This window comes from Dendropsophus ebraccatus, chromosome 4 (genome assembly GCF_027789765.1).
Source record: "Dendropsophus ebraccatus isolate aDenEbr1 chromosome 4, aDenEbr1.pat, whole genome shotgun sequence".
Lineage (NCBI taxonomy): Eukaryota > Metazoa > Chordata > Amphibia > Anura > Hylidae > Dendropsophus > Dendropsophus ebraccatus.
Window position 1 is genome coordinate 8,008,681 of NC_091457.1, and position 27,990 is coordinate 8,036,670.

Here is a 27,990-nt window from a genome sequence, read left to right on the forward strand (position 1 = left end):
ACTGCACTGTACACAGCGTATGGAGCCCACCCTGATATACTGCACTGTACACAGTGTATGGAGCCCACCCTGATATACCCCCTAATACTGTGCACTGTGCACCTGTCATACTGCCCCTAATACTCTGCACTGTGCACCTGTCATACTGCCCATAATACTCTGCACTGTGCACCTGTCATACTGCCCCTAATACTGTGCACCTGCCATACTGCCCCTCACACTCTGCACTGTGCACCTGTCATACTGCCCCTAATACTGTGCACTGTGCACCTGCCATACTGCCCCTAATACTCTGCACTGTGCACCTGCCATACTGCCCCTAATACTCTGCACTGTGCACCTGTCATACTGCCCCTAATACTCTGCACTGTGCACCTGTCATACTGCCCCTCACACTCTGCACTGTGCACCTGTCATACTGCCCCTAATACTCTGCACTGTGCACCTGCCATACTGCCCCTAATACTCTGCACTGTGCACCTGCCATACTGCCCCTAATACTGTGCACCTGCCATACTGCCCCTAATACTCTGCACTGTGCACCTGTCATACTGCCCCTAATACTCTGCACTGTGCACCTGTCATACTGCCCCTAATACTCTGCACTGTGCACCTGCCATACTGCCCCTAATACTCTGCACTGTGCACCTGCCATACTGCCCATAATACTCTGCACTGTGCACCTGCCATACTGCCCCTAATACTCTGCACTGTGCACCTGCCATACTGCCCCTAATACTCTGCACTGTGCACCTGCCATACTGCCCCTAATACTCTGCACTGTGCACCTGCCATACTGCCCCTAATACTGTGCACCTGCCATACTGCCCCTAATACTCTGCACTGTGCACCTGTCATACTGCCCCTAATACTCTGCACTGTGCACCTGTCATACTGCCCCTAATACTCTGCACTGTGCACCTGCCATACTGCCCCTAATACTCTGCACTGTGCACCTGTCATACTGCCCCTAATACTCTGCACTGTGCACCTGTCATACTGCCCCTAATACTCTGCACTGTGCACCTGCCATACTGCCCCTAATACTCTGCACTGTGCACCTGCCATACTGCCCCTAATACTCTGCACTGTGCACCTGCCATACTGCCCCTAATACTCTGCACTGTGCACCTGCCATACTGCCCCTAATACTGTGCACCTGCCATACTGCCCATAATACTTTGCACTGTGCACCTGCCATACTGCCCCTAATACTCTGCACTGTGCACCTGCCATACTGCCCCTAATACTCTGCACTGTGCACCTGCCATACTGCCCCTAATACTCTGCACTGTGCACCTGCCATACTGCCCCTAATACTGTGCACTGTGCACCTGCCATACTGCCCCTAATACTCTGCACTGTGCACCTGCCATACTGCCCCTAATACTCTGCACTGTGCACCTGCCATACTGCCCCTAATACTCTGCACTGTGCACCTGCCATACTGCCCCTAATACTCTGCACTGTGCACCTGCCATACTGCCCCTAATACTCTGCACTGTGCACCTGCCATACTGCCCTAATACTCTGCACTGTGCACCTGCCATACTGCCCCTAATACTCTGCACTGTGCACCTGCCATACTGCCCCTAATACTCTGCACTGTGCACCTGCCATACTGCCCCTAATACTCTGCACTGTGCACCTGCCATACTGCCCCTAATACTCTGCACTGTGCACCTGCCATACTGCCCCTAATACTCTGCACTGTGCACCTGCCATACTGCCCCTAATACTCTGCACTGTGCACCTGTCATACTGCCCCTAATACTGTGCACTGTGCACCTGCCATACTGCCCCTAATACTCTGCACTGTGCACCTGCCATACTGCCCCTAATACTCTGCACTGTGCACCTGCCATACTGCCCCTAATACTCTGCACTGTGCACCTGCCATACTGCCCCTAATACTCTGCACTGTGCACCTGTCATACTGCCCCTAATACTCTGCACTGTGCACCTGCCATACTGCCCCTAATACTGTGCACTGTGCACCTGCCATACTGCCCCTAATACTCTGCACTGTGCACCTGCCATACTGCCCCTAATACTCTGCACTGTGCACCTGTCATACTGCCCCTAATACTCTGCACTGTGCACCTGCCATACTGCCCCTAATACTCTGCACTGTGCACCTGCCATACTGCCCCTAATACTCTGCACTGTGCACCTGTCATACTGCCCCTAATACTCTGCACTGTGCACCTGCCATACTGCCCCTAATACTGTGCACTGTGCACCTGCCATACTGCCCCTAATACTCTGCACTGTGCACCTGCCATACTGCCCCTAATACTCTGCACTGTGCACCTGCCATACTGCCCCTAATACTCTGCACTGTGCACTTGTCATACTGCCCCTAATACTCTGCACTGTGCACCTGCCATACTGCCCCTAATACTCTGCACTGTGCACCTGTCATACTGCCCCTAATACTCTGCACTGTGCACCTGCCATACTGCCCCTAATACTGTGCACTGTGCACCTGCCATACTGCCCCTAATACTCTGCACTGTGCACCTGCCATACTGCCCCTAATACTCTGCACTGTGCACCTGCCATACTGCCCCTAATACTGTGCACTGTGCACCTGCCATACTGCCCCTAATACTCTGCACTGTGCACCTGCCATACTGCCCCTCACACTCTGCACTGTGCACCTGCCATACTGCCCCTAATACTCTGCACTGTGCACCTGCCATACTGCCCCTAATACTCTGCACTGTGCACCTGTCATACTGCCCCTAATACTCTGCACTGTGCACCTGCCATACTGCCCCTAATACTCTGCACTGTGCACCTGCCATACTGCCCCTAATACTCTGCACTGTGCACCTGCCATACTGCCCCTAATACTCTGCACTGTGCACCTGCCATACTGCCCCTAATACTGTGCACTGTGCACCTGCCATACTGCCCCTAATACTGTGCACTGTGCACCTGCCATACTGCCCCTAATACTCTGCACTGTGCACTTGCCATACTGCCCCTAATACTCTGCACTGTGCCCTTGCCATACTGCCCCTAATACTCTGCACTGTGCCCTTGCCATACTGTGCTGCACACCACATTCCTGACCCAGTTGTGCTGCAGTTGCCATATTAGTCCATTCTTAGAAACTGAGCTAAGAAGACTAAGCATAAAGCTCTGACATACTAACCTACTGCCGAGATGTGTATGTAGTCATCAGTGCTAAGCCGCCATACTGTACATATCAGACCCATCCATAAAGCTCCTCAAACCCTCTGACCCTATTTCACTGCACTAAGCATCTGCTGTGTACCAGTACTATACCGAGTGCTCTGCGGTGTACCAATACTACACCGAGTGCTCGGCAGTGTACTAATACTATACCGAGTGCTCTGCAGTGTACTAATACTATACTGAGTGACCTGACCATACTGGCTAAACAGCTCTGCTGTGTGCCAGTGCCTTGCTATATATATATATATATATATATATACTCCTGTGTAATTGCCTGCTGATTCCTTTGCCCTGTAGATATTCAGTCTCCGGGGCGCTGGAGGATTTAATTACATCTAGTAGAAATAATAGGCGATACATTATCCTCCGCCGGGGGAGATGGGCGGCCATTAGCATCATACAGTTTGTTTAGATGATGTCAGGCATGTACATACCAGGTGGATATATATATATATATATATATATATATACATACTGTATACAGCAGGAGGCGGCTGGTAACATGATTGATAGCGGAGCCTTATGACTCTGCTACTATGGGAACCAGATTCACAATTCTCTTCTTCCTCATTGAGCTTCAGAGGAGAATGTATTTATAACTTGTCGGCTGCAGAAGGGAATGGAGGCCGGGAGTCTGTGAGAAGAGTGATGAGAGGCGGCTACTGTGCCCGGGCTACCTGGCCCCATGTCTTATAGTAAGAAGGGAATGGAGGCCGGGAGTCTGTGAGAAGAGTGATGAGGGGCGGCTACTGTGCCCGGGCTACCTGGCCCCATGTCTTATAGTAAGAAGGGAATGGAGCCCGGGAGTCTGTGAGAAGAGTGATGAGAGGCGGCTACTGTGCCCGGGCTACCTGGCCCCATGTCTTATAGTAAGAAGGGAATGGCGCCCGGGAGTCTGTGAGAAGAGTGATGAGGGGCGGCTACTGTGCCCGGGCTACCTGGCCCCATGTCTTATAGTAAGAAGGGAATGGAGCCCGGGAGTCTGAGAAGAGTGATGAGGGGCGGCTACTGTGCCCCGGCTACCTGGCCCCATGTCTTATAGTAAGAAGGGAATGGAGCCCGGGAGTCTGAGAAGAGTGATGAGAGGCGGCTACTGTGCCCCGGCTACCTGGCCCCATGTCTAATAGTAAGAAGGGAATGGAGGCCGGGAGTTTGTGAGAAGAGTGATGAGGGGCGGCTACTGTGCCCGGGCTACCTGGCCCCATAGTAAGTGTATGGCCTGCTTCAGTGCTTCCCAATCTATGACACTTCAGTGGTTGCCATCAGCTGTCAAGGCATGATGGAAAGTCACAGGTAAACACAAATCCTTGGGATAGGGGACAAGTATCATTGGGGATCAGTGACACCAGTGACAAGTACAGGGCCCTAATGCCATTTGAGTAAATGGAGCAGCCCGCTACATGCTCATCTGCTGCACCAGTCACTCACTATGGGACAGCCCTCCATCCCCTTAATTGTCTAGATGAATACTCGTACCCCAATCATAAAGCACAATTTCTATTGATTCCCAGACACCTTTAGGGGGAGCTCATGAGTTTATTGCATACACCATATACATTGAATTGAGTGATAAAATAGTATGTGGTAAGCTCCAGCTAGTGGGGACCGTAGACACTTAGATGTTTTCTTTTTCAAATGTTTGGGTGACTCCTCAACCGTACATAAAGGGGTTGTTCACCAAACTAAAAAATTCTTTCAAATCAATTGGTGCCAAAAAGTGCCAGAGATTTGTAATTTACTTCTATTAAAAAATCTCCAGTCTTCCAATACTTATTAGCTTCTGTATGTCCTGCAGGAAGTGGTGTATTATTTCCAGTCGGGAAAGCAGGAGAGGTTTTCTATGGCCGTGCTTCTCAATTCCAGTCCTCGGGCCTCACCAACAGGTCATGTTTTAAGGATATCCCATACAAAGGACACCTGTGAGAATACCTGATAAACTGAGTATAATTATATCACCTGTGAAATACTAAGGAAATCCTCAAAACATGACCTGTTGGTGAGGCCTGAGGACTGGAATTGAGAAACACTGTTCTATGGGGATTTGCTGCTGCTCTGGACAGTTCCTGACATGGACAGAGGTGGCAGCAGAGAGCTGTTCACACTGGAGAGAAGACATCACTTCCTACAGGACATACAGCAGCTGATAAGTACTGGAAGACTGGAGATTTTTTTCATAGAAGTAAATTACAAATCTCTGGCACTTGCTGGGACCAATTGGTTTGAAAGAAAAAATCTTTTGATGAAAAACCCATTTAATCTTGTTCTTTCGATAGTCAAGGCTTATAGCAGAGCATTACAAGTTGGGTGACAACCCTAATGGGCGGACATATTGGCTGTCACCCAATTCTAAAGAAACGGGCTGGGATAGGCTAGGTTTACAGTAGAGCTGGACAGTGGGCTGCATGACATTCACCAGCAGATCCCGGGAGACCCCATTGACTATAATGGACAGAATAAAATAATGCATGCAGCATTAAGCGGAGCCTCCGACGCCAATGTGACCCCCGCCTGAGGTGCTATCCAGCGTGAAGAGCTCAGCGCTCACAAATAGCTGCAGTGTTGTTTTTCTGGATGTGACTGTAGCAGGTGGAGCAGGACTTGTTGCGACCTGCAGCGCTCTGTGGATTTATTCCTCCGCTTTATCTCCACATTTCAATAGATCCATGACGACAGTGTATACCGGCCTGAGATTACCCCGCGGCCTCCAGTCTCTTCCTATATCTGTATGCTGAAGTTCACTGCGCTATTATGGGGTCAGTTACAACAAAGTGAGAGAGCGACAATCTGCAAATGGATGCATATGTGTGTGTGTGTATATATATATATATATATATATATATATATATATATATATATATTCAGACTACAGGCACATTGCAACAAAGCCAAAAAGTGCAACTAGCACAGCTCCACCCAGCTGTCCCGGGCATGTATTACTGGCTATATCCCAGACTCCTCTAGCAAATCTTATGGGATTTGTGATGCCATATCGCACATTACAGATATAAGCCATCATTCACATTATGACTGCAAAACTGGATCAGATCAGTGGATGAAGAAAATAAGAATATAGGACCATATGTAGGAGTTTTATCATGTTATTCTGTGGTGCGTTCCGGTCCGGTCTGGTACACTCTCCAGACTGTAGAAGAGCAGGGGGTTTGGAGCTCTGTATGAGGAGAATAGACTGATCTCAGGACCCAAGTGATGAGCGGCTGAGCCACCATGATGATGGCAGTAATGGTGTTATGTACTTTCATTGGCCAGGTTTGCTGGTACTTGTAGTCTACTTAGAAGTTTTCCATCTTTGTCTTCGATTCCGTCTACCTGCGGACGAGTCCCGGTTAAGGAAGCCATAGTCATTGGTTGCCACCATGATGATCTATCTTCCTAGTACACCTGCAAATTCAAGAGCAGCGTTAGGGAACCACGGTCCTCCAGCTGTAGCCAAACTACAACTCCCATCATGCCTGGACAGCCAAAGCTAGAAGTTTTGCATTCTAGGAGTCTGGCTATAGCGAGGCCCCCGGGACTATAGGATGGGCTATCTGTTCTGATCGCGTAGTCTAGAACCAGTCCCCCCTGTACGCTCGTCTCCTTCCTCGTCTGAGGCCGCGGTTGTCACGACCCTCATTTCCAGGGTGTACACCATGGAGGCCGCCTCCCTGTATATTATTAGTCGCCGACTCTCGGTACATTCTGTAATAGGAGACGGCCATCCCTTCACGCTCGGCTGGACGCAGCTCAAACACTTTTACCATTCGCAATCCTCTATTTATAACTTTGCCTTTTACTTTTTCCCCGATTTATGGGAAACTTCAGAGATGGGAGCGGCGTAGCACTTGTATCCTGTGACGGAGAGGGAGGGGGTTCCAGGAACACAATGACTAGGACTACCGGCGAAGCACCGCAGCATTGTAATGACTCACGTTATGATGAGGATGATGAAGAAGAGGGATTGTGTCCAATAGGGTTTAGTATAAATAAAACTTAGAGGGGGTTATCTAGGAGTGGAAAAACATCGACAAAACTAGGGCCATATCTGTCAATCAATACCACACCAAACCGGCAATTGTCCTGGATTTGCACAAACAGCGCCACCCCTGTCCTCAGATTGTGTGTAGTATTTCACTTCAGTTCTGTTCACTTCTGTTAAGCTGAGCTGCACGTGGACGTGTCTTTCTTCCAATGCAAGACATGGATTGAAGAGATAAGAGATGAAGGAAGAATGAAGACTCGGTGAAGGCTCCTTAGATCTTTCCTGCTGTCACATTAGATTTCTATGCAGTTGCCGCTTTTCTCTGGAGGTGAATTACCCTTCATGGGTGAAGTACAGAGCTCAGCCAGAACATGCAGAGAAGTGACACGCCGCTGACATACGGCTGAGCACAAGTGACTCTAATCAGACTCCTCGCTCTTCCTTCAGATGCAAATGACTTCACGTCTCCAAGAAAGTTTGTAGTCTTCGCGGCTCCTTTGATGCAGTCATATAAAATGATGGGAGAGTTCAGGCCTCGGGTGGCTGGTTGAGGGGTCCTTACTAGAGATTATCGAACATTGCGGATGTTCATGTTCGTACGAACTCGAACCATCGGTATTTGACTCCCGCAGTCTTCCGGTTCCGTGGGGAAGGTGGAGACAGCCCGAGTCTATGGCCCAGGTTGTATTCCTGTTTTCCAGGCGGGGCTGTCTCCACCTTTTCCACTGAACGGGAAGACTGCGGGAGTCAAATACCAATAGTTTGAGTTTGTACGAACCTGAACATCAGCTCTGTTCGATCATCTCTAGTCCTTACCAGCTGGGGCTCTAGAACCGATGAGATGCTCGTCACCATCTAGAAATCTTTACCAGAGCTAAAAGTGAGGCAGTCAACCCCGGTCAATAAAATTCAGCCATATCTGTCATAGGGAAATAATACTATGTCTACATCCCAACTTTATGTAAACGGAAAGAGGAACACATAAGAGGGTTAACCAAGTTCCTAACAAAGTGCCCTGCAGACAGTGATAGCAGTGCAGTTACATCCAGTGACTACAGGGGGCACCTTCTTGTTATTTTTCCCTTTTTTTTTCTGTCCCATCCAGACCACCACTAAACAGTCTCTTCTTGCCATGATTCATCTCTGTAGAGTAGTTCACCCCCAGGTCCACCTTGGCCCCCATAGACTAATAAGACAAGCCCTGCTCCCATTGTACACCCTGTGTGATAGGGGGATGGAATATGATAAGCTTTAGCAATTATTAGAGAATGACCCAGTAATGTCGGCACCCAAAGCTGTCTATAACCAAAGGGTTAATGTGCATCCCCACATGATTCTGCCTCAGTGACGCTCAGTCCTCCAGCTAGTTGTCTGCGTCCTATAGTTATGAGGCTGGGGGTCTTCCACGTCTTGCCCACCCTGAGCGGAGTCTTCTGCGCAGTAGTCAGGTCCGTTCAGGTCACGCCGAGCTCCCATCCTGACAGACGTCATCTCTGCTTAGGAAATAAGGAGGGCCCCGTCACCCAGACTCATCCTATGCTGATGGGGAGCTGTCAGGAGAAGTCACGGCAGACACCGAATGTGTATACAGCAAGGATCAGGTTCATGGAAGCATCTAAAGGGGCTGTCGCCCTATGGTGTATATAGCTCTTGTATATACTGTGTGCGGTTCTGGCATTGTATTGATGATTAAGGCTTATAGCAGGATGCTGCCGTGTACCCTGATGCATCACGCTCACCCCAGGAAACCCGCTGTAGTGCAGACATGATTGCATCTGTGAGACATCAGTCACTTCTCTGCATAGAAAACCGATGGAGACGATAAGATCTTTCTTCATTAATTGCTGATTAGTTTGTGGTTTTCTCAGAAGTCTCGGCAGATGTTTCCTACGCTTCAGACTTCCTGCTTTGATGGTTGGTTGTGCGGCAGAGACCGAGGCGAGTATATTGGTTGTATCATGATGATAGTGCTGAGTAATGTGAGAGGCTGCCATATATATAATGTATACAGCCTACACTCACATCGTATCACCTGCACCGCGCACCAGACTGGAAATCCAGAGACAGACCACCATATACATATATATATATATATATATATATATATATATATACATATACAGTGCTGTAACCAGAGAGAATAATCACTATGTAACTGCCCACTGTACTGACCATACACCCTCCATTATACCCCAGAGCTGCACTCACTATTCTGCTGGTGGGGTCACTGTGTACATACATTACTGATCCTGAGTTACATCCTGTATTGTACCCCAGAGCTGCACTCGCTATTCTGCTGGTGGGGTAATTGTGCTTTATACAGGATCACATATGTTTGGCCGCCATACTGCGCTCTGGTATAAGGTCTCTCCCAGGATTGCAGAGACTGCAGGGGAAATGATAACGCTTGTGTTCCTCCTATTTCTGATGGGCCTTGCTGCATTGTGCGGCCCCCCGCTGTGCGACAGATGAAGAGTTATTAGAGCTGGCATGGCCCCCATGTAATGCTGCCTGGGATGACCCCTCTGCACTGGTGTCAGACGATTAGAAGGCAACGCTGCACATGGATCCGGCGGCCGGGCTCAGGGCTGTTGTGGCTCATGAAATCATAGACATACAGCCGCGGCGGCCACCAGCCGGACCAGAAGAATTTAATGAATCCTGTAAAAGTCATGGCTGCGGAATAGTGCCATGATAATAGGGGGAGAGGAGAGAGGAGCGTCTAATTCAGGACAACCCTTATCTGCAGGGCAGGAGAGGTTTTCTATGGGGATTTGCTGCTGCTCTGGACAGTTCCTGACATGGACAGAGGTGGCAACAGAGAGCACTGTGTCAGACTGGAGAGAATACACCACTACCTGCAGGACATACAGCAGCTGATAAGTACTGGAAGACTGGAGATTTTTAAACAGAAGTAAATTACAAATCTATAGAACTTTCTGACATCGGCTGATTTGAAAAAAAAAAATTTTCACTGGAGTATCCCTTTGTGAACAGAGCCCTACCCCGTCCTCATATAATCTACAGTATGTCCTCCTCCCAGATCGGCTTAGACCCCGCTGACCCAAGGTCATATACGTTCTCCCTGTGATCTATATATTGCCATGCTAAAAATCCCATCCGCCTCTGTGGGCGCAGAGTGTTTCAGCCTCTTCTGCGGAGTTGTATAGCAGCCCTTGTCCTTTGATCCCTCCGATCTGCTGTAAATGACTTTCTAGAAAGCGCCTTCGAGTGTTCCTTCTCTTATTGAGATAAATGAGGCGTGGGGGTTTTGTTTATCTTGGGTACTGGCGCCACCTTGTGGTCACTGCTGGGACAATCTGATTTGAAAACTTTTCTCATAAGTTAAAACATTCTCCAAACTAAAAAAATAGAAAGGGATTATTGGGATGCTTTTTTGTAAAATTGTTTGAATCGTTTTCTAAGGTGTTTCCTAGTTTTTACCATCTGGGTGATAACAGATATGGCCGACATACATGAAAGTAGGAAGCCGTTAGGGTTGGTTTGTCCATTGCTTTTGCTTTACAGTGTATATTTCCCATAGTTATAAATTACCTGATCAGTAGACTGTGGTGGAACAGCGCCACCTATAATGACGTTATTGTGAAATATATAATATTTTGGTCTTGTGGGTTTCTCCTTAATTTCCAGCCCTTGTCAGGGTGCTCCTATATTTCTGTGAATCCTTTAGTCTCACCATTCCTCCATCTTTAGTCTCTGAAGGGACGGCCTCTTCCCCCCCAGTTTCCGTTTTCTCGCAGTTCACAGAAGCCGTCGTGATTGAGCGTTTACTTTGGAGATCATTCCAGATATTCGCCGCCTTGCCGCCAGCTGAAACCCTATAAGATGTTTGTACAATCTTCACCCCTTTTGCTCCGAGTTTCCTTAAAACATTAACAACATTGTGAAGCGAGAAGCGTCGGGCCCCGTTCAGGAGTCGCAGCCAAAACCGTGGGAAACGAACCAGATCCGCGTGTGTGTAAAGAACACAGATCCCACTCCTGTATGTTTATGTCAATAGAATAGGCAAAGGCGGAAAATTCCAGAAGGAAAACACATGGATTTCATTAGATGGGGAGTGAAGGTTATGGCGGGCTCTCTGTTTACTATTACGGCCATGTTCTTATATGAGGAAAGATGGCGGAATTGTCAATGGGTACAAGCCACTGCAGGTTTTTTCTCCTTCACTGGATGATGACTACGACTACGACCTCACCTGCCAGAGGCGAGTAGCATCATGTGACCATCACCCTCTGATACAGAGCATAGGGAACCTTGGCCAAGTTCTCAGTCTTGGTCTCCAGTTGTCTATGTCGATACAGAAGATTAGTGACCTCTAATCATAGGCGCTGGCACGTCACTCACTGTATACATACATAAAGAGGACGCCGTACCCCCGACATAATTCTGACAGGGTTACCATGGCAACCTTCACGAGTTGGAGACGTGCTGTAACTCATCAGGGTGCTTGTTGTTTCTTGGCAACCGGTGTCAGAGCTATCCGCCATCTCCGCTCCCCAATAACCCACGTGTTGTTCTCCAGAATACACACCACAGATGGCGCCCCCGTAGGGTGACAGGCGGTGTATCGTTGCCAGGTTTACACCTTCTCCTACCTCTGCCAGGCATTGTGAGATCCTGCAGACGGCTCGGGGTCACGGGTCAACACAGCGCTCCTGTTATTATTGGCAGATTGTTTCTGGATTATTTTATACACGGGTCATTGCAGGTCAGTATTCAGAGAGGATGGGGGTTTTATAATCTCTCGGAGGGGTCAGCTGCTTTATTTACCGACTTTATTTACCGACTTTATTTACCGCAAAGGTTTTCCCACAAAAGAAACTCCTGACACGTCTCAGCACTCGAGCTCCACCTATCTGATCTCCAGACACATCAATCATCGCTCCTGCCCCACCAATCTGGTCTCTGGTAACTTTCTGACACCAGTTGTTTGATGGAGTACCCCATTAACAAATGTCCCCCAAAGAGTATACGGAGAGCTCAGCGTGTAGATATGTGTGTCTATGAGCATTAAGTCTCCCCCACGTCCAAGCGTTGCAGTGACAGTGCTCAGTGTATATGGAATCTTTGAGCGTTCCGCCGCCCCCCACGTCCAAGCGTTGCAGTGAATGTGCTCAGTGTATATGAGATCTATGAGTGTTCCGTTGCCCCCCCCCCCCCCCCCCCCCCCACGTCCAGATGTTGCAGTGACGGTGCTCAGTGTATATAAGGTCAATGAGCGTTCCGTCACCCCCACATCCAGGCGTTGCAGTGAATGTGATCAGTGTATATGGAATCTTTGATCGTTCCACCGCCCCCCACGTCCAAGCGTTGCAGTGAATGTGCTCAGTGTATATGGAGTCTTTGAGCATTCCGTCTCCCCCACGTCCAGACGTTGTAGTGACGGTGCTCAGTGAATATGAGGTCTATGAGCGTTCTGTCCCCCCACGTCCAGGCCTTGCAGTGAACGTGCTCAGTGTATATGAGGTCTATGAGCGTTCCGTCTCCCCCACGTCCAAGCGTTGCAGTGAATGGGCTCAGTGAGACGTATGATGCCTCTTGTCTACAAGTGAGATCTTGTAGTGATCACATAATGTAACGTGTGAGGTCTTATCCCCGGCCGCCCTATCTCCTGTGTACTGACTGATTTACATCAGGAGACGCTTCCTGTTAACCCTTCGGTGGGGGTGATATTTGGGGTGTTCTCTGTCCGTCCACAGACATCACATAACCCTTTATTGCCCAGTGTGCTCAGAACGCAGGACATCACGTATTGTGGACGTATAGATATCCATGTACAGGACACTGATGGATTCATCCCTGTGTGTTATATAGGATTATAATACAATGGGACGTGTGTGAGGTCAGTATGAGGTCATTGTGGGTGTTGGACAGTCCATCCCATTGACACCATGTGGGGGGGACACTGCCGGGGCGGTTTATCTACGAGCCGGTGATGACTCCGTTCTCACATATTGTATAGTCATCCCATTTGACTCCAAGGTTCTGACAATTAAAGCTTATGAGGACAGATCCAACTCACCTCTGTATATATAGAAGCGTTTCATATATATTCTGCCGCCAGTCTTATTGCTGGTGTTACATAATGATGCCTTTACTCAACAGACTTAGTCTTTTTTGACGGGGGGGGGGGGGTTTATGGTCTGCAGTGCCTGTCCAGCTCCAGTATACGTCCAGCTCCGGTGTATGTCCAGCTCACGGAAGGATTAGGGTTAGCAGAATTCTCCGGACTACTTATGAGTCCATAATGTGCCCTGATGCAACTTTACAGGTTCCTCCAGGAGCAGATAGTATGTTCTTGGAGGCCTCCCCCCCCCCCCCGCTGTGTGCACCACAATGGAGGAAGGGCCCTATTCCACCGGATGATTATCGTTCAGATTATCGTTAAATAGTTCAAATCTAAACAACAATCGTTCGGTTGAAATGCAGTTAACGATTAACGACCGAACAAGAAATCGTTGATCGTTCATAAGACCTGGACCTATTTTTATCGTTGCTCGTTCGCAAAACGTTCGCATTGAATAAGACATCGCTCGGTGGTTTGCAATAGATACGAACGCAATAGCGAATAAATAGCGAAGAAAAACGATCGCAATTACGATCATAAGTAACGATTATCATTCCATGGAAATGAGTGAACGTTTTCAGGTCTTTCGCAATAGCGGTCGTTTGAGATCATTAATCGTTAACGATTATGCAAACGATAATCGTCCGGTGGAATAGGGCCCTATGAGTCATATCCTGGAGGACTATCAGCAGCTCCTGTATCCTGGAGGACTATCAGCAGCTCCTGTATCCTGGAGGACTATCAGCAGCTCCTGTATCCTGGAGGACTATCAGCAGCTCCTGTATCCTGGAGGACTATCAGCAGCTCCTGTATCCTGGAAGACTATCAGCAGCCCCTGTGTCCTGGAAGACTATCAGCAGCCCCTTTGTCCTGGAGGACTATCAGCAGCCCCTGTGTCCTGGAGGACCATAAGCAGCCCCTTTGTCCTGGAAGACCATAAGCAGCCCCTGTATCCTGGAGGACTATCAGCAGCCCCTGTGTCCTGGAGGTCTATCAGCAGCCCCTGTGTCCTGGAGGACTATCAGCAGCCCCTGTGTCCTGGAGGACCATCAGCAGCCCCTGTGTCCTGGAGGACCATCAGCAGCCCCTGTGTCCTGGAGGACTATCAGCAGCCCCTGTATCCTGGAGGACTATCAGCAGCCCCTTTGTCCTGGAGGACCATCAGCAGTCCCTGTGTCCTGGAGGACCATAAGCAGCCCCTTTGTCCTGGAAGACCATAAGCAGCCCCTGTATCCTGGAGGACTATCAGCAGCCCCTGTATCCTGGAGGACTATCAGCAGCCCCTGTGTCCTGGAGGACTATCAGCAGCCCCTGTGTCCTGGAGGACTATCAGCAGCCCCTGTGTCCTGGAGGACTATCAACAGCCCCGGTGTCTTGGAGGACTATCAACAGCCCCGGTGTCTTGGAGGACTATCAGCAGCCCCTGTATCCTGGAGGACTATCAGCAGCCCCGGTGTCCTGGAGGACTATCAGCAGCCCCTGTGTCCTGGAGGACCATAAGCAGCCCCTGTGTCCTGGAAGACCATAAGCAGCCCCTGTATCCTGGAGGACTATCAGCAGCCCCTGTGTCCTGGAGGACTATCAGCAGCCCCTGTGTCCTGGAGGACCATCAGCAGCCCCTGTGTCCTGGAGGACCATCAGCAGCCCCTGTGTCCTGGAGGACCATCAGCAGCCCCTGTGTCCTGGAGGACTATCAGCAGCCCCTGTGTCCTGGAGGACTATCATCAGCCCCTGTGTCCTGGAGGACTATCATCAGCCCCTGTGTCCTGGAGGACTATCAGCAGCTCCTGTATCCTGGAGGACTATCAGCAGCCCCTGTGTCCTGGAGAACCATAAGCAGCCCCTGTGTCCTGGAAGACCATAAGCAGCCCCTGTGTCCTGGAGGACTATCAGCAGCCCCTGTGTCCTGGAGAACCATAAGCAGCCCCTGTGTCCTGGAAGACCATAAGCAGCCCCTGTGTCCTGGAGGACTATCAGCAGCCCCTGTATCCTGGAGGACTATCAGCAGCCCCTGTATCCTGGAGGACTATCAGCATTGCCAGCTCTATCTGTGCCAGGTAGGGGTGAGATAAGCAAATAATGGGATCCTTCTGTATAGAGGAGAATAGCAGCTTTGGCTCCTGATGTCATTGGGATCTCATAGAGATAAGCCGTGACTCAGCCCTGCAAACACAAGACCCCGCATAGAATAGAGAGGGTCCTCTGAAAGCAGCTGGCAGCTGAGCTCACACCGGTGCAGGGGGCTGATAAGGGCTGAATGAGACCCCCAGGAAAGGGCAGAGTAATCTCACGGTTTTGTCTCCATGTTGAGGACCCGCAGTGTTTTTTATTGCTGTCACATATTCTCCTTAATCCGGGTGATTGGGGGGATCTGTATCATCCAGGACGGGTCAGGCCCTGCAGGGTCTCCGTGGTGTAAGGGGCTCGCTCAGGCAGATGGCCGCCCGCATCCCCAACTGCTGATTATTAATTCATTGTCAGACGCCCAGCCCCTACAACATATTGTCCATTATCCCCGCTCCTCCAAGCACAAACACATTACTGCAGGGGGGGCACTGGTAATGGGGGCCACAGCCGTGACCTGTCCTTTTATGACTGGCCACCCGTCCCCTGTGTGATATACTGCTGGCTGCAGGGCCCCAGTGATATCCTATAAGATAGGTGACAACCAGCAGAATAGTGAGTGCAGCTCTGGAGTATAACACAGGATGTAACTCAGGATCAGTAATGTAATGTATGTACACAGTGACCCCACCAGCAGAATAGTGAGTGCAGCTCTGGAGTATAATACACTGTCTGTTATATCCCCCTATAATACACTGGATACAATATCACCCTATAATACACTGGATACAATATCCCCCTATAATACACTGTCTGTTCTATCACCCTATAATACACTAGATACAATATCCCCCTATAATACACTGAATACAATATCACCCTATAATACACTGTATATATTATCACCCTATAATACACTATATACAATATCCCCCTATAATACACTGGATACTATATCCCCCTATAATACACTGAATACAATATCACCCTATAATACACTGTATATATTATCACCCTATAATACACAGGATACAATATCCCCCTATAATACACTGGATACTATATCACCCTATAATACACAGGATACAATATCTCCCTATAATACACTGGATACTATATCACCCTATAATACACTGGATACTATATCACCCTATAATACACTGGATACTATATCACCCTATAATACACTGGATACTATATCACCCTATAATACACTGGATACAATATCACCCTATAATACACTGTATATATTATCACCCTATAATACACTGGATACTATATCACCCTATAATACACTGGATACAATATCACCCTATAATACACTGTATATATTATCACCCTATAATACACTGGATACTATATCACCCTATAATACACTGGATACTATATCACCCTATAATACACTGGATACAATATCACCCTATAATACACTGTATATATTATCACCCTATAATACACTGGATACTATATCACCCTATAATACACTGTATATATTATCACCCTATAATACACTGGATACAATATCACCCTATAATACACTGTATATATTATCACCGTATAATACACTGGATACTATATCACCCTATAATACACTGAATACTATATCACCCTATAATACACTGGATATATTATCACCCTATAATACACTGGATACTATATCACCCTATAATACACTGTATATATTATCACCCTATAATACACTGGATACTATATCACCCTATAATACACTGTACTATATCACCCTATAATACACTGTATATATTATCACCCTATAATACACAGGATGGGAATTGTAGTCTTGTAACAGCTGGAGGGCCGAAGGTTCCCCATACCTGATCAAACCATTGCATTATGGTGACCTAAGTACCCGACTGTACACTGCGTCATTGCTGGTAACACCAGAGCGGCAACGATGCTAGAGCAGCATACACAGGATACAATATCCCCCTATAATACACTGAATACAATATCACCCTATAATACACTGTATATATTATCACCCTATAATACACAGGATACAATATCCCCCTATAATACACTGAATACAATATCACCCTATAATACACTGTATATATTATCACCCTATAATACACAGGATACAATATCCCCCTATAATACACTAGATACAATATCCCCCTATAATACACTGAATACAATATCACCCTATAATACACTGGATACTATATCCCCCTATAATACACTAGATACAATATCCCCCTATAATACACTGTATATATTATCACCCTATAATACACTGGATACTATATCACCCTATAATACACTGGATACAATATCACCCTATAATACACTGTATATATTATCACCCTATAATACACTGGATACTATATCACCCTATAATACACTGGATACTATATCACCCTATAATACACTGTATATATTATCACCCTATAATACACTGGATACTATATCACCCTATAATACACTGTATATATTATCACCCTATAATACACTGGATACTATATCCCCCTATAATACACTGGATACTATATCACCCTATAATACACTGTATATATTATCACCCTATAATACACTGGATACAGTATCCCCCTATAATACACTGGATACTATATCACCCTATAATACACTGGATACAATATCACCCTATAATACACTGGATACTATATCACCCTATAATACACTGAATACAATATCACCCTATAATACACTGTATATAATATCACCCTATAATACACAGGATACAATATCCCCCTATAATACACTGGATACTATATCACCCTATAATACACTGGATACTATATCACCCTATAATACACTGTATATATTATCACCCTATAATACACTGGATACTATATCCCCCTATAATACACTGGATACTATATCACCCTATAATACACTGTATATATTATCACCCTATAATACACTGGATACAGTATCCCCCTATAATACACTGGATACTATATCACCCTATAATACACTGGATACAATATCACCCTATAATACACTGTATATATTATCACCCTATAATACACTGGATACTATATCACCCTATAATACACTGGATACTATATCACCCTATAATACACTGTATATATTATCACCCTATAATACACTGGATACTATATCACCCTATAATACACTGGATACTATATCACCCTATAATGCACTGGATACTATATCACCCTATAATACACTATATATATTATCACCCTATAATACACTGGATACTATATCACCCTATAATACATTGGAAACTATATCACCCTATAATACACTGTATATATTATCACCCTATAATACACAGGATACAATATCCCCCTATAATACACTGAATACAATATCACCCTATAATACACTGTATATATTATCACCCTATAATACACAGGATACAATATCCCCCTATAATACACTGGATACTATATCACCCTATAATACACTGGATACTATATCACCCTATAATACACTGTATATATTATCACCCTATAATACACTGGATACTATATCCCCCTATAATACACTGTATATCTTATCACCCTATAATACACAGGATACAATATCCCCCTATAATACACTGAATACAATATTACCCTATAATACACTGTATATATTATCACCCTATAATACACAGGATACAATATCCCCCTATAATACACTGAATACAATATCACCCTATAATACACGGGATACTATATCACCCTATAATACACTGTATATATTATCACCCTATAATACACAGGATACAATATCCCCCTATAATACACTGAATACTATATCACCCTATAATACACTAGATACAATATCACCCTATAATACACTGTATATATTATCACCCTATAATACACAGGATACAATATCACCCTATAATACACTGGATACTATATCACCCTATAATACACAGGATACAATATCCCCCTATAATACACTGAATACAATATCACCCTATAATACACTAGATACAATATCACCCTATAATACACTGTATATATTATCACCCTATAATACACAGGATACAATATCCCCCTATAATACACTGAATACAATATCCCCCTATAATACACTGGATACTATATCACCCTATAATACACTGTATATATTATCACCCTATAATACACTGGATACTATATCACCCTATAATACACTGGATACTATATCACCCTATAATACACTGGATACAATATCACCCTATAATACACTGGATACAATATCCCCCTATAATACACTGGATACTATATCACCCTATAATACACTGGATACAATACACTGATAGCCAGGCTGTGGAGGAAGCATCTTGTCTCTGTCTCGGGTGATGAACATTGTGCAGCGTCGCCCTAATCTGCATCTCATTTGGCCGCAGGACAATGCGATTTACATTCTAACAAGCCTCCAGGCCAACAAAGGAGCGGGCTGAGGTCATCCAAGACCCTCCACTTCCTCACCCCCCGCTGCCAGACCGCTTAGGACATTCTGAAGTCTTTTCTTGTCTTGTGGACCCTGGAGAATAATGGCGGCAGATCCCCCACTGGGTGCACTGGCTGTATATATCCCTCCTGCTGCCAATATATTGATCCTGAGCTGTGACAAGTGCCAATAAAGCACAGCCATCAGTGTGTAATCACAGCCACCACCACCATACACATACCATCGCTGGGGGGGGTCACCGAGGGTACAGTGCTGGAGTACATCATCTAAACCATGGGTGTCACACTTAGGCCATTCAACTTTGGCTGTCCAGGCATGATGGGAATTGTAGTCTTGTAACAGCTGGAGGGCCGAAGGTTCCCCATCTCTGATCAAACCATTGCATTATGGTGACCTAAGTACCCGACTGTACACTGCGTCACTGGTAACACCAGAGCGGCAACGATGCTAGAGCCCCCCTCAGTTTTGGGGGTGAGTACTGTTTTTGCTTTTTTACGCTATATTCCCTCTACCCCAGAGACCCCCTTTAAGGCCTTGTGTAGCGTGTGTATTAGAAGTTTTCACTATGTAGTGAACACGCTCCATTTATCTATATCACTATGGTGTGTAACGTGTAGATAGCGCTCATCACTATGGTGTGTAACGTGTAGATAGCGCTCATCACTATGGTGTGTAACGTGTAGATAGCGCTCATCACTATGGTGTGTAACGTGTAGATAGCGCTCATCACTATGGTGTGTAACGTGTAGATAGCGCTCATCACTATGGTGTGTAACATAGATAGCGCTCATCACTATGGTGTGTAACGTGTAGATAGCGCTCATCACTATGGTGTGTAACGTGTAGATAGCGCTCATCACTATGGTGTGTAACGTGTAGATAGCGCTCATCACTATGGTGTGTAACGTGTAGATAGCGCTCATCACTATGGTGTGTAACGTGTAGATAGCGCTCATCACTTTGGTGTGTAACGTGTAGATAGCGCTCATCACTATGGTGTGTAACGTAGATAGCGGTCATCACTATGGTGTGTAACGTGTAGATAGCGCTCATCACTATGGTGTGTAACGTGTAGATAGCGCTCATCACTATGGTGTGTAACGTGTAGATAGCGCTCATCACTATGGTGTGTAACGTGTAGATAGTGCTCATCACTATGGTGTGTAACGTGTAGATAGCGCTCATCACTATGGTGTGTAACGTGTAGATAGCGCTCATCACTATGGTGTGTAACGTAGATAGCGCTCATCACTATGGTGTGTAACGTATAGATAGCGCTCATCACTATGGTGTGTAACATAGATAGCGCTCATCACTATGGTGTGTAACGTGTAGATAGCGCTCATCACTATGGTGTGTAACGTAGATAGCGGTCATCACTATGGTGTGTAACGTGTAGATAGCGCTCATCACTATGGTGTGTAACGTAGATAGCGCTCATCACTATGGTGTGTAACGTGTAGATAGCGCTCATCACTATGGTATGTAACGTGTAGATAGCGCTCATCACTATGGTGTGTAACGTGTAGATAGCGCTCATCACTATGGTGTGTAACGTGTAGATAGCGCTCATCACTATGGTGTGTAACGTGTAGATAGCGCTCATCACTATGGTGTGTAACGTGTAGATAGCGCTCATCACTATGGTGTGTAACGTGTAGATAGCGCTCATCACTATGGTGTGTAACGTGTAGATAGCGCTCATCACTATGGTGTGTAACGTAGATAGCGCTCATCACTATGGTGTGTAACGTGTAGATAGCGCTCATCACTATGGTGTGTAACGTGTAGATAGCGCTCATCACTATGGTGTGTAACGTGTAGATAGCGCTCATCACTATGGTGTGTAACGTGTAGATAGCGCTCATCACTATGGTGTGTAACGTGTAGATAGCGCTCATCACTATGGTGTGTAACGTGTAGATAGCGCTCATCACTATGGTGTGTAACGTGTAGATAGCGCTCATCACTATGGTGTGTAACATGTAGATAGCGCTCATCACTATAGTGTGTAACGTGTAGATAGCGCTCATCACTATGGTGTGTAACGTGTAGATAGCGCTCATCACTATGGTGTGTAACGTGTAGATAGCGCTCATCACTATGGTGTGTATCGTGTAGATAGCGCTCATCACTATGGTGTGTAACGTGTAGATAGCGCTCATCACTATGGTGTGTAACGTGTAGATAGCGCTCATCACTATGGTGTGTAACGTGTAGATAGCGCTCATCACTATGGTGTGTAACGTGTAGATAGCGACATGGACAGAGGTGGCAGAAGAGAGCACTGTGTCACACTGGAAAGAATACACCACTTCATGCAGGACATACAGCAGCTGATAAGTACTGGACACCTCGAGATTTTTACATAAAAGTAAGTTACAAATCTATATAACTTTCTGACACCAGTAGATTTGAAAGAAAAAGATTTTCGCTGGAGTGCCCCTTTAAGTGAATAGAGACAGGGGTAGAGCTGTTTCTTCAAGTACAGAGTTGCCTTAGTTCCTGTTCATTTAAGGATTGAATGAAAGTAGGATAAATGGTGGAGAAGTAGCAGTGAGTGTGTCAGTGTGAGTGGCAGGCATCTGGGGGAGTCCGCCATTCATTCAGCAGCAGCCGGGTATTGTGTCTGCCCCTCAGCCTCCTCTTCATCCATCCTCCTCATCCTCTACATCTCCAGTCTCCCCCCTCATGTTCAGGACGTTGTACAGCTGACCCCTGAGCCGCACCAGCACTGACTTGCCTGACATCAAATAGCTGCTTGTCTTTACCCAGAGGCCTTTGTGGCAGAACATGTCATCAGCGACTTATCATTGTCAGCGCCCTGTCCTCCCCGAAACATCTATTAACTCTTCTGTGTCATCTCTAAGAACCAAGCGGATCCCACGGCTCAGATCTTACAGTATTCTGCCTCTATGGGGTCTGGCAGCGGCTTATACCTCCCCCCATGTATATACGGCTCAGATCTTACAGCATTCCGCCTCTATGGGTTCTGGCAGCAGCTTATACCTCCCCCCATGTATATACGGCTCAGATCTTACAGCATTCTGCCTCTACGGGTTCTGGCAGCGGCTTATACCTCCCCCATGTATCGACGGCTCAGATCTTACAGTATTCTGCCTCTATGGGTTCTGGTAGCGGCCTTTATCTTCCCCCCATGTATATACCGTTCACATCTTACAGCATTCTGCCTCTATGGGGTCTGGCAGCGGCTTATACCTCCCCTCCATGTATATACCGTTCACATCTTACAGCATTCTGCCTCTATGGGTTCTGGCAGCGGCTTATACCTCCCCTCCATGTATATACCGCTAAGATCTTACAGCATTCTGCCTCTATGGGTTCTGGCAGCGGCTTATACCTCCCCTCCATGTATATACCGCCCAGATCTTACAGCATTCTGCCTCTATGGGGTCTGGCAGCGGCTTATACCTCCCCCCATGTATCGACGGCTCAGATCTTACAGTATTCTGCCTCTACGGGTTCTGGCAGCGGCTTATATCTTCCCTCCATGTATATACCGCTCAGATCTTACAGCATTCTGCCTCTATGGGTTCTGGCACAGCTTATACCTCCCCTCCATGTATATACCGCTAAGATCTTACAGTATTCTGCCTCTATGGGTTCTGGCAGCGGCTTATACCTCCCCTCCATGTATATACCGCCCAGATCTTACAGCATTCTGCCTCTATGGGTTCTGGCAGCGGCTTATACCTCCCCTCCATGTATATACCGCTCAGATCTTACAGTATTCTGACTCTATGGGGTCTGGCAGCGGCTTATACCTCCCCCCATGTATATACGGCTCAGATCTTACAGTATTCTGACTCTATGGGGTCTGGCAGCGGCTTATACCTCCCCCCATGTATATACGGCTCAGATCTTACAGCATTCTGCCTCTACGGGGCCTGGCAGCGGCTTTTACCTCCCCTCCATGTATATACGTCTCTGTATATGCTGCATGATCCATTGTACAGAGCAGACATCCATCCTGCCCTCTTATTCTTATTAATAGGTAGACCACCTGCTATAACCCTGCTGATCCTGATGCAAATATACTTGGTGGAAACCTGTCGGGGGAAGCTTCTAGGGAAATCACATGGAAAGTGGGGGAGATTGTGTGTCATGCGATTGGATGGGAGGTGTCAGGTGATCAGTCAGGGATTACTTCTGCCTGGGACTCTGTCCAGGTGACCATATTGTCCTCCTTTTACAGACAATGCTGGGGGTTGTAGTCAGGGCCTTAACTCTTTGTGTGACAGCTGCAGTGTAATAGCCTGAGGCTGTCTCTCAGTAGACGCACTGGGGTCACAGAATCCATATTAATACATAAATGCAGTGACAATCCTCCCCATGCAGCATATGGCGGGGGATGAGAAGTGAGATGACGTTTGTATCTTTCTGCACACGGACATACAGAGACCCCCAGTGTGTCTGCCAGGTATACAGCACAGACCTACACCCCACTGATGGGTCTGATATTGGGGCTCAGTGGCACCCCAATGACTGACCTCCCTCTATAGCAGTCTTCTTCAACCTGGGCTCCCCAGCTACAAGACTACAACCTCCATCTTGCCCAGAGTTGTAGTTCTTGCAATAAGTGGAGAACTTGTGACTCTCAGGGCATGCTGGGAGTTGTAGTTTTGTAGCAGCTGGAAAGGCTTTGGTTGGCAGGGAGCAATGAGAGTTGTAGTTATGCAACACCCGGAGAGCTTTTGGCTATCAGGGCTTGTTGAGAGTTGTAGTTTATTTAACAGCTGGAGACTCTTTTGGTGACAGGTCATGCTGAGAGTTGTAGTTGGGCAATAGCTGGACAGCCTTTAGCTGTTAGAGCACGTTGGGAGTTGTAGTTAGGCAATGGCTGGACAGCCTTTAGCTGTTGGAGCACGTTGGGAGTTGTAGTTAGGCAATGGCTGGACAGCCTTTAGCTGTTGGAGCACGTTGGGAGTTGTAGTTAGGCAATGGCTGGACAGCCTGTAGCTGTTGGAGCATGTTGGGAGTTGTAGTTAGGAAATGGCTGGACAGCCTTTAGCTGTTGGAGCATGTTGGGAGTTGTAGTTAGGCAATGGCTGGACAGCCTTTAGCTGTTGGAGCACGTTGGGAGTTGTAGTTAGGCAATGGCTGGACAGCCTTTAGCTGTTGGAGCACGTTGGGAGTTGTATTTATGGAAGAGTTGGATAATCTACTGACATGACCTAATGGGAGTTGTAGTTTTACAACAGGTTTCAGACCACTGTATTGAAGTGATCAGGATGTGACTGGGGGTCTGGCTTCCTATGGTCTCCCCCTCCTGACATCTTCCTCCCATCATTGCCCCCATGGCCGTGCCTTATTACCAATATTACAGGTCTCAATCTTAAATATATATCTGTATTTTCTTCACTTCCCCTAAAGTCCTCCCAATGGTTTCCCTTAGGGGGCGGACAATAGGGAGCAGCGCTTATCCCTGTAGGAGTTAATAGTAATGATGAACGGCCCATTGAGCCAGGAATGGCCGGGGGAGGGGTGGCTGCTCCTCTCCCCCCTGTCCCAGCTGCTCTTACCTCTCCTGTCTCCACTATTTGTATTGGTTGAGTTTTTGGCTCCAGTATCTGATCAGCAGCAATGGCCGCTCACAGACCCCTGGCAATAGGATGAGAGTGGGGGTCCAGCACAATGACGGGGACCCGGTGCAGCTACGTCCAGGCGGGCAGCCTCTCGGCAGCAGCAGGTGCTCTGGAGGACAGGGACAGGAGTGCGATGCTCTGGAGATGGGAGCAGAACAACAGCACAATGAAACTGGTAAGCAGCCTTAATCCACCGGCAGCAGCGGCGGCTTATACTGGGCTGGGACAGAGACGGGTGAGGACTGCTGACTGCCAGCTCTGTGCCCGGCACCCCTGCTGGCTCTGTGCCCGGCACCCCTGCCAGCTCTGTGCCCGGCACCCCTGCCAGCTCTGTGCCCGACACCCCTGCCAGCTCTGTGCCCGGCACCCCTGCCAGCTCTGTGCCCGGCACCCCTGCCAGCTCTGTGCCCGACACCCCTGCCAGCTCTGTGCCCGGCACCCCTGCCAGCTCTGTGCCCGGCACCCCTGCCAGCTCTGTGTCCGGGACCCCTGCCGGCTCTGTGCCCGGCACCCCTGCCAGCTCTGTGCCCGGCACCCCTGCCAGCTCTGTGCCCGACACCCCTGCCAGCTCTGTGCCCGGCACCCCTGCCAGCTCTGTGCCCGGCACCCCTGCCAGCTCCTCGCCTCACCCTGTGGGTGCCCATCACCAGGTCAGTGGCTCTATGATCACTGCAGGGTCTCTCCTCATGGTAATGTCACTTGTACTTTAGGTCTTTTTGTGCTTTTCATAGAATTGTGCAGAACGTTTGTGTTTTTACTTATCTGTAGTGTGATTCTGATTGCTGGGAGTTGTAGTGCTCTTATCACTAGTTTGACATTGATCTCGACGGTGTTGCAATGCTTACGTTTTGGGTAGTTGAAAACAGTTGTGACTATCTATAGGGAGACTGTCCAGATTATTGCCAGTTGTACTGTATGTATGTCGGCTACCTGCACTGTCCCAGGATCGGTCACATGTATGTCAGCTACCTGCACTGTCCCAGGATCGGTCACATGTATGTCAGCTACCTGCACTGTCCCAGGATGGGTCACATGTATGTCAGCTACCTGCACTGTCCCAGGATCAGTCACATGTATGTCAGCTACCTGCACTGTCCCAGGATCAGTCACATGTATGTCAGCTACCTGCACTGTCCCGGGGTAGGTAACGCATATGTCGGCCATGTCCTGTGTCGGGTCACATGTATATATGGACACGTAGCGTTGATCCTGTGATATTTGGTGATCGGTCTTCCGTCTTCTATGTCACGATGCATATTTGTGCTTTTTACTTTTTGTGTATCGATATGCCTCCCCCCTTCAAATTTGAATTTAAAAAAATGTGCAAATTTTTTTTTCCTAGTGAAAACTTTGATCACTCCCTCCTGGTTTGCACTTTCTGCCATTGATGTGGTTGGGTCTTCACTGGAGGATTTGCTGTATATGCAGGCGCCACGTACCCTAACATCCGACTTAACTTCTGGGTTTGTGGATTAGGATATCCCTCGGCTAGACCTCCGTAGAGTCTCAGCTCTGCTGTCACGTCTCTATAATCCTGATAACTCTGTATGTAAACCCTTCCTGTTACTGATAACCTATCAGCATTGATGGGGCACTCAGTCCATAGTACATATATAGCACATATATATGGGGCACTCCGGCTATAGTACAGAGCCTAGACCTTAGAATATGACAAACATACATTCCTAGGGGGCCTGAGGATGGTACAAGGGGTCAGAGACCCTATAACAGACCATGCTATCTAGAGATTTGTTGTCTGATCACTTTTATTAGGAAAAAACATGGTGACTTTCTCCCAGAAACAGCGCCCCCTCTTGTCATTAGTTCTCCAGTTCAGTTCCATTGTTGTAAATGGAGTTGAGTTGTAATACCACACACAACCTGGGGACAGGTGTGGCGCTGTGTTTATTATTTATTTATTTTTTTTTGGAAGGGGGGGGGGGGGGGGGACTCTAAGGAACCCCTTTAAGAACTATAATGTGTAACCCAGCTCCTTAGACACTGCAAATAGAAGGCAAATTGTATTTAAGTTGCCATGTAGTTTGTGGCTGATTTTGTATTGGAAATCGTATCCCACCGTTGTATACACCTGGAGACTAGGCACGCACTATGGTGGCGGTCTGTGCATCCAGTCCCGGAGACCTGTAACACTATCACCGCCGCGTCATATGGGATTTCCAGCTGAAGTTGTTAGACTGGTTCCCTGAGCTGCTATAAAGCTTTGTGGCTGGTAAATCTCCCGGTCGTGACATCAGCGGCATAGCCACAATGACAATGTAACTCTATAGAACGGAGCCAAGTGACCCGGGTCATTCTCTGTATTCCTAAGGAGAGGGAACGATTACAGGTGTGAACAGGGCGAGGGAAGGCATGTCTGTACTGCGCCGAATGAGAATACTATATTATATAATAACAACAACACACATCACCTGCCTGGATACACGATAAATATCAGCCACTGCTCTACCCCTTTAAGGGTCATGTAAGGCGTTTATAGGATTTGTTCTGCAGATGAGCAGAGCTGTATGTGTTGCATAGAAGACAACTGAAGTGGAAATATAACTATAGTAAAAAATGCCAAAGTTGTTTTTCTCTACGATTTAAAGGGGACTTGTTACATTAAAATTTCTCTCCACCCTACCAGCATC

At 47.3% G+C, this 27,990-nt stretch overlaps 1 protein-coding gene across 9 annotated transcripts in view; it reads left to right on the forward strand.

The window, feature by feature from the left end:
* NAV2 (neuron navigator 2) overlaps window positions 1–27,990 on the forward strand; it is a 292,991-nt gene that overhangs the window by 143,026 nt on the left and 121,975 nt on the right. Inside the window, exon 1 of one of the 9 annotated variants that reach the window (XM_069965096.1) lies at window positions 25,172–25,517. The exons of the other annotated variants lie outside the window; for them this stretch is intronic. Coding sequence (XP_069821197.1) covers window positions 25,392–25,517 — 126 coding nt within the window. The 5' untranslated portion in view covers window positions 25,172–25,391. Of the gene's footprint in view, window positions 1–25,171; window positions 25,518–27,990 lie in introns of those variants that run through there. 9 annotated transcript variants of the gene reach the window in all.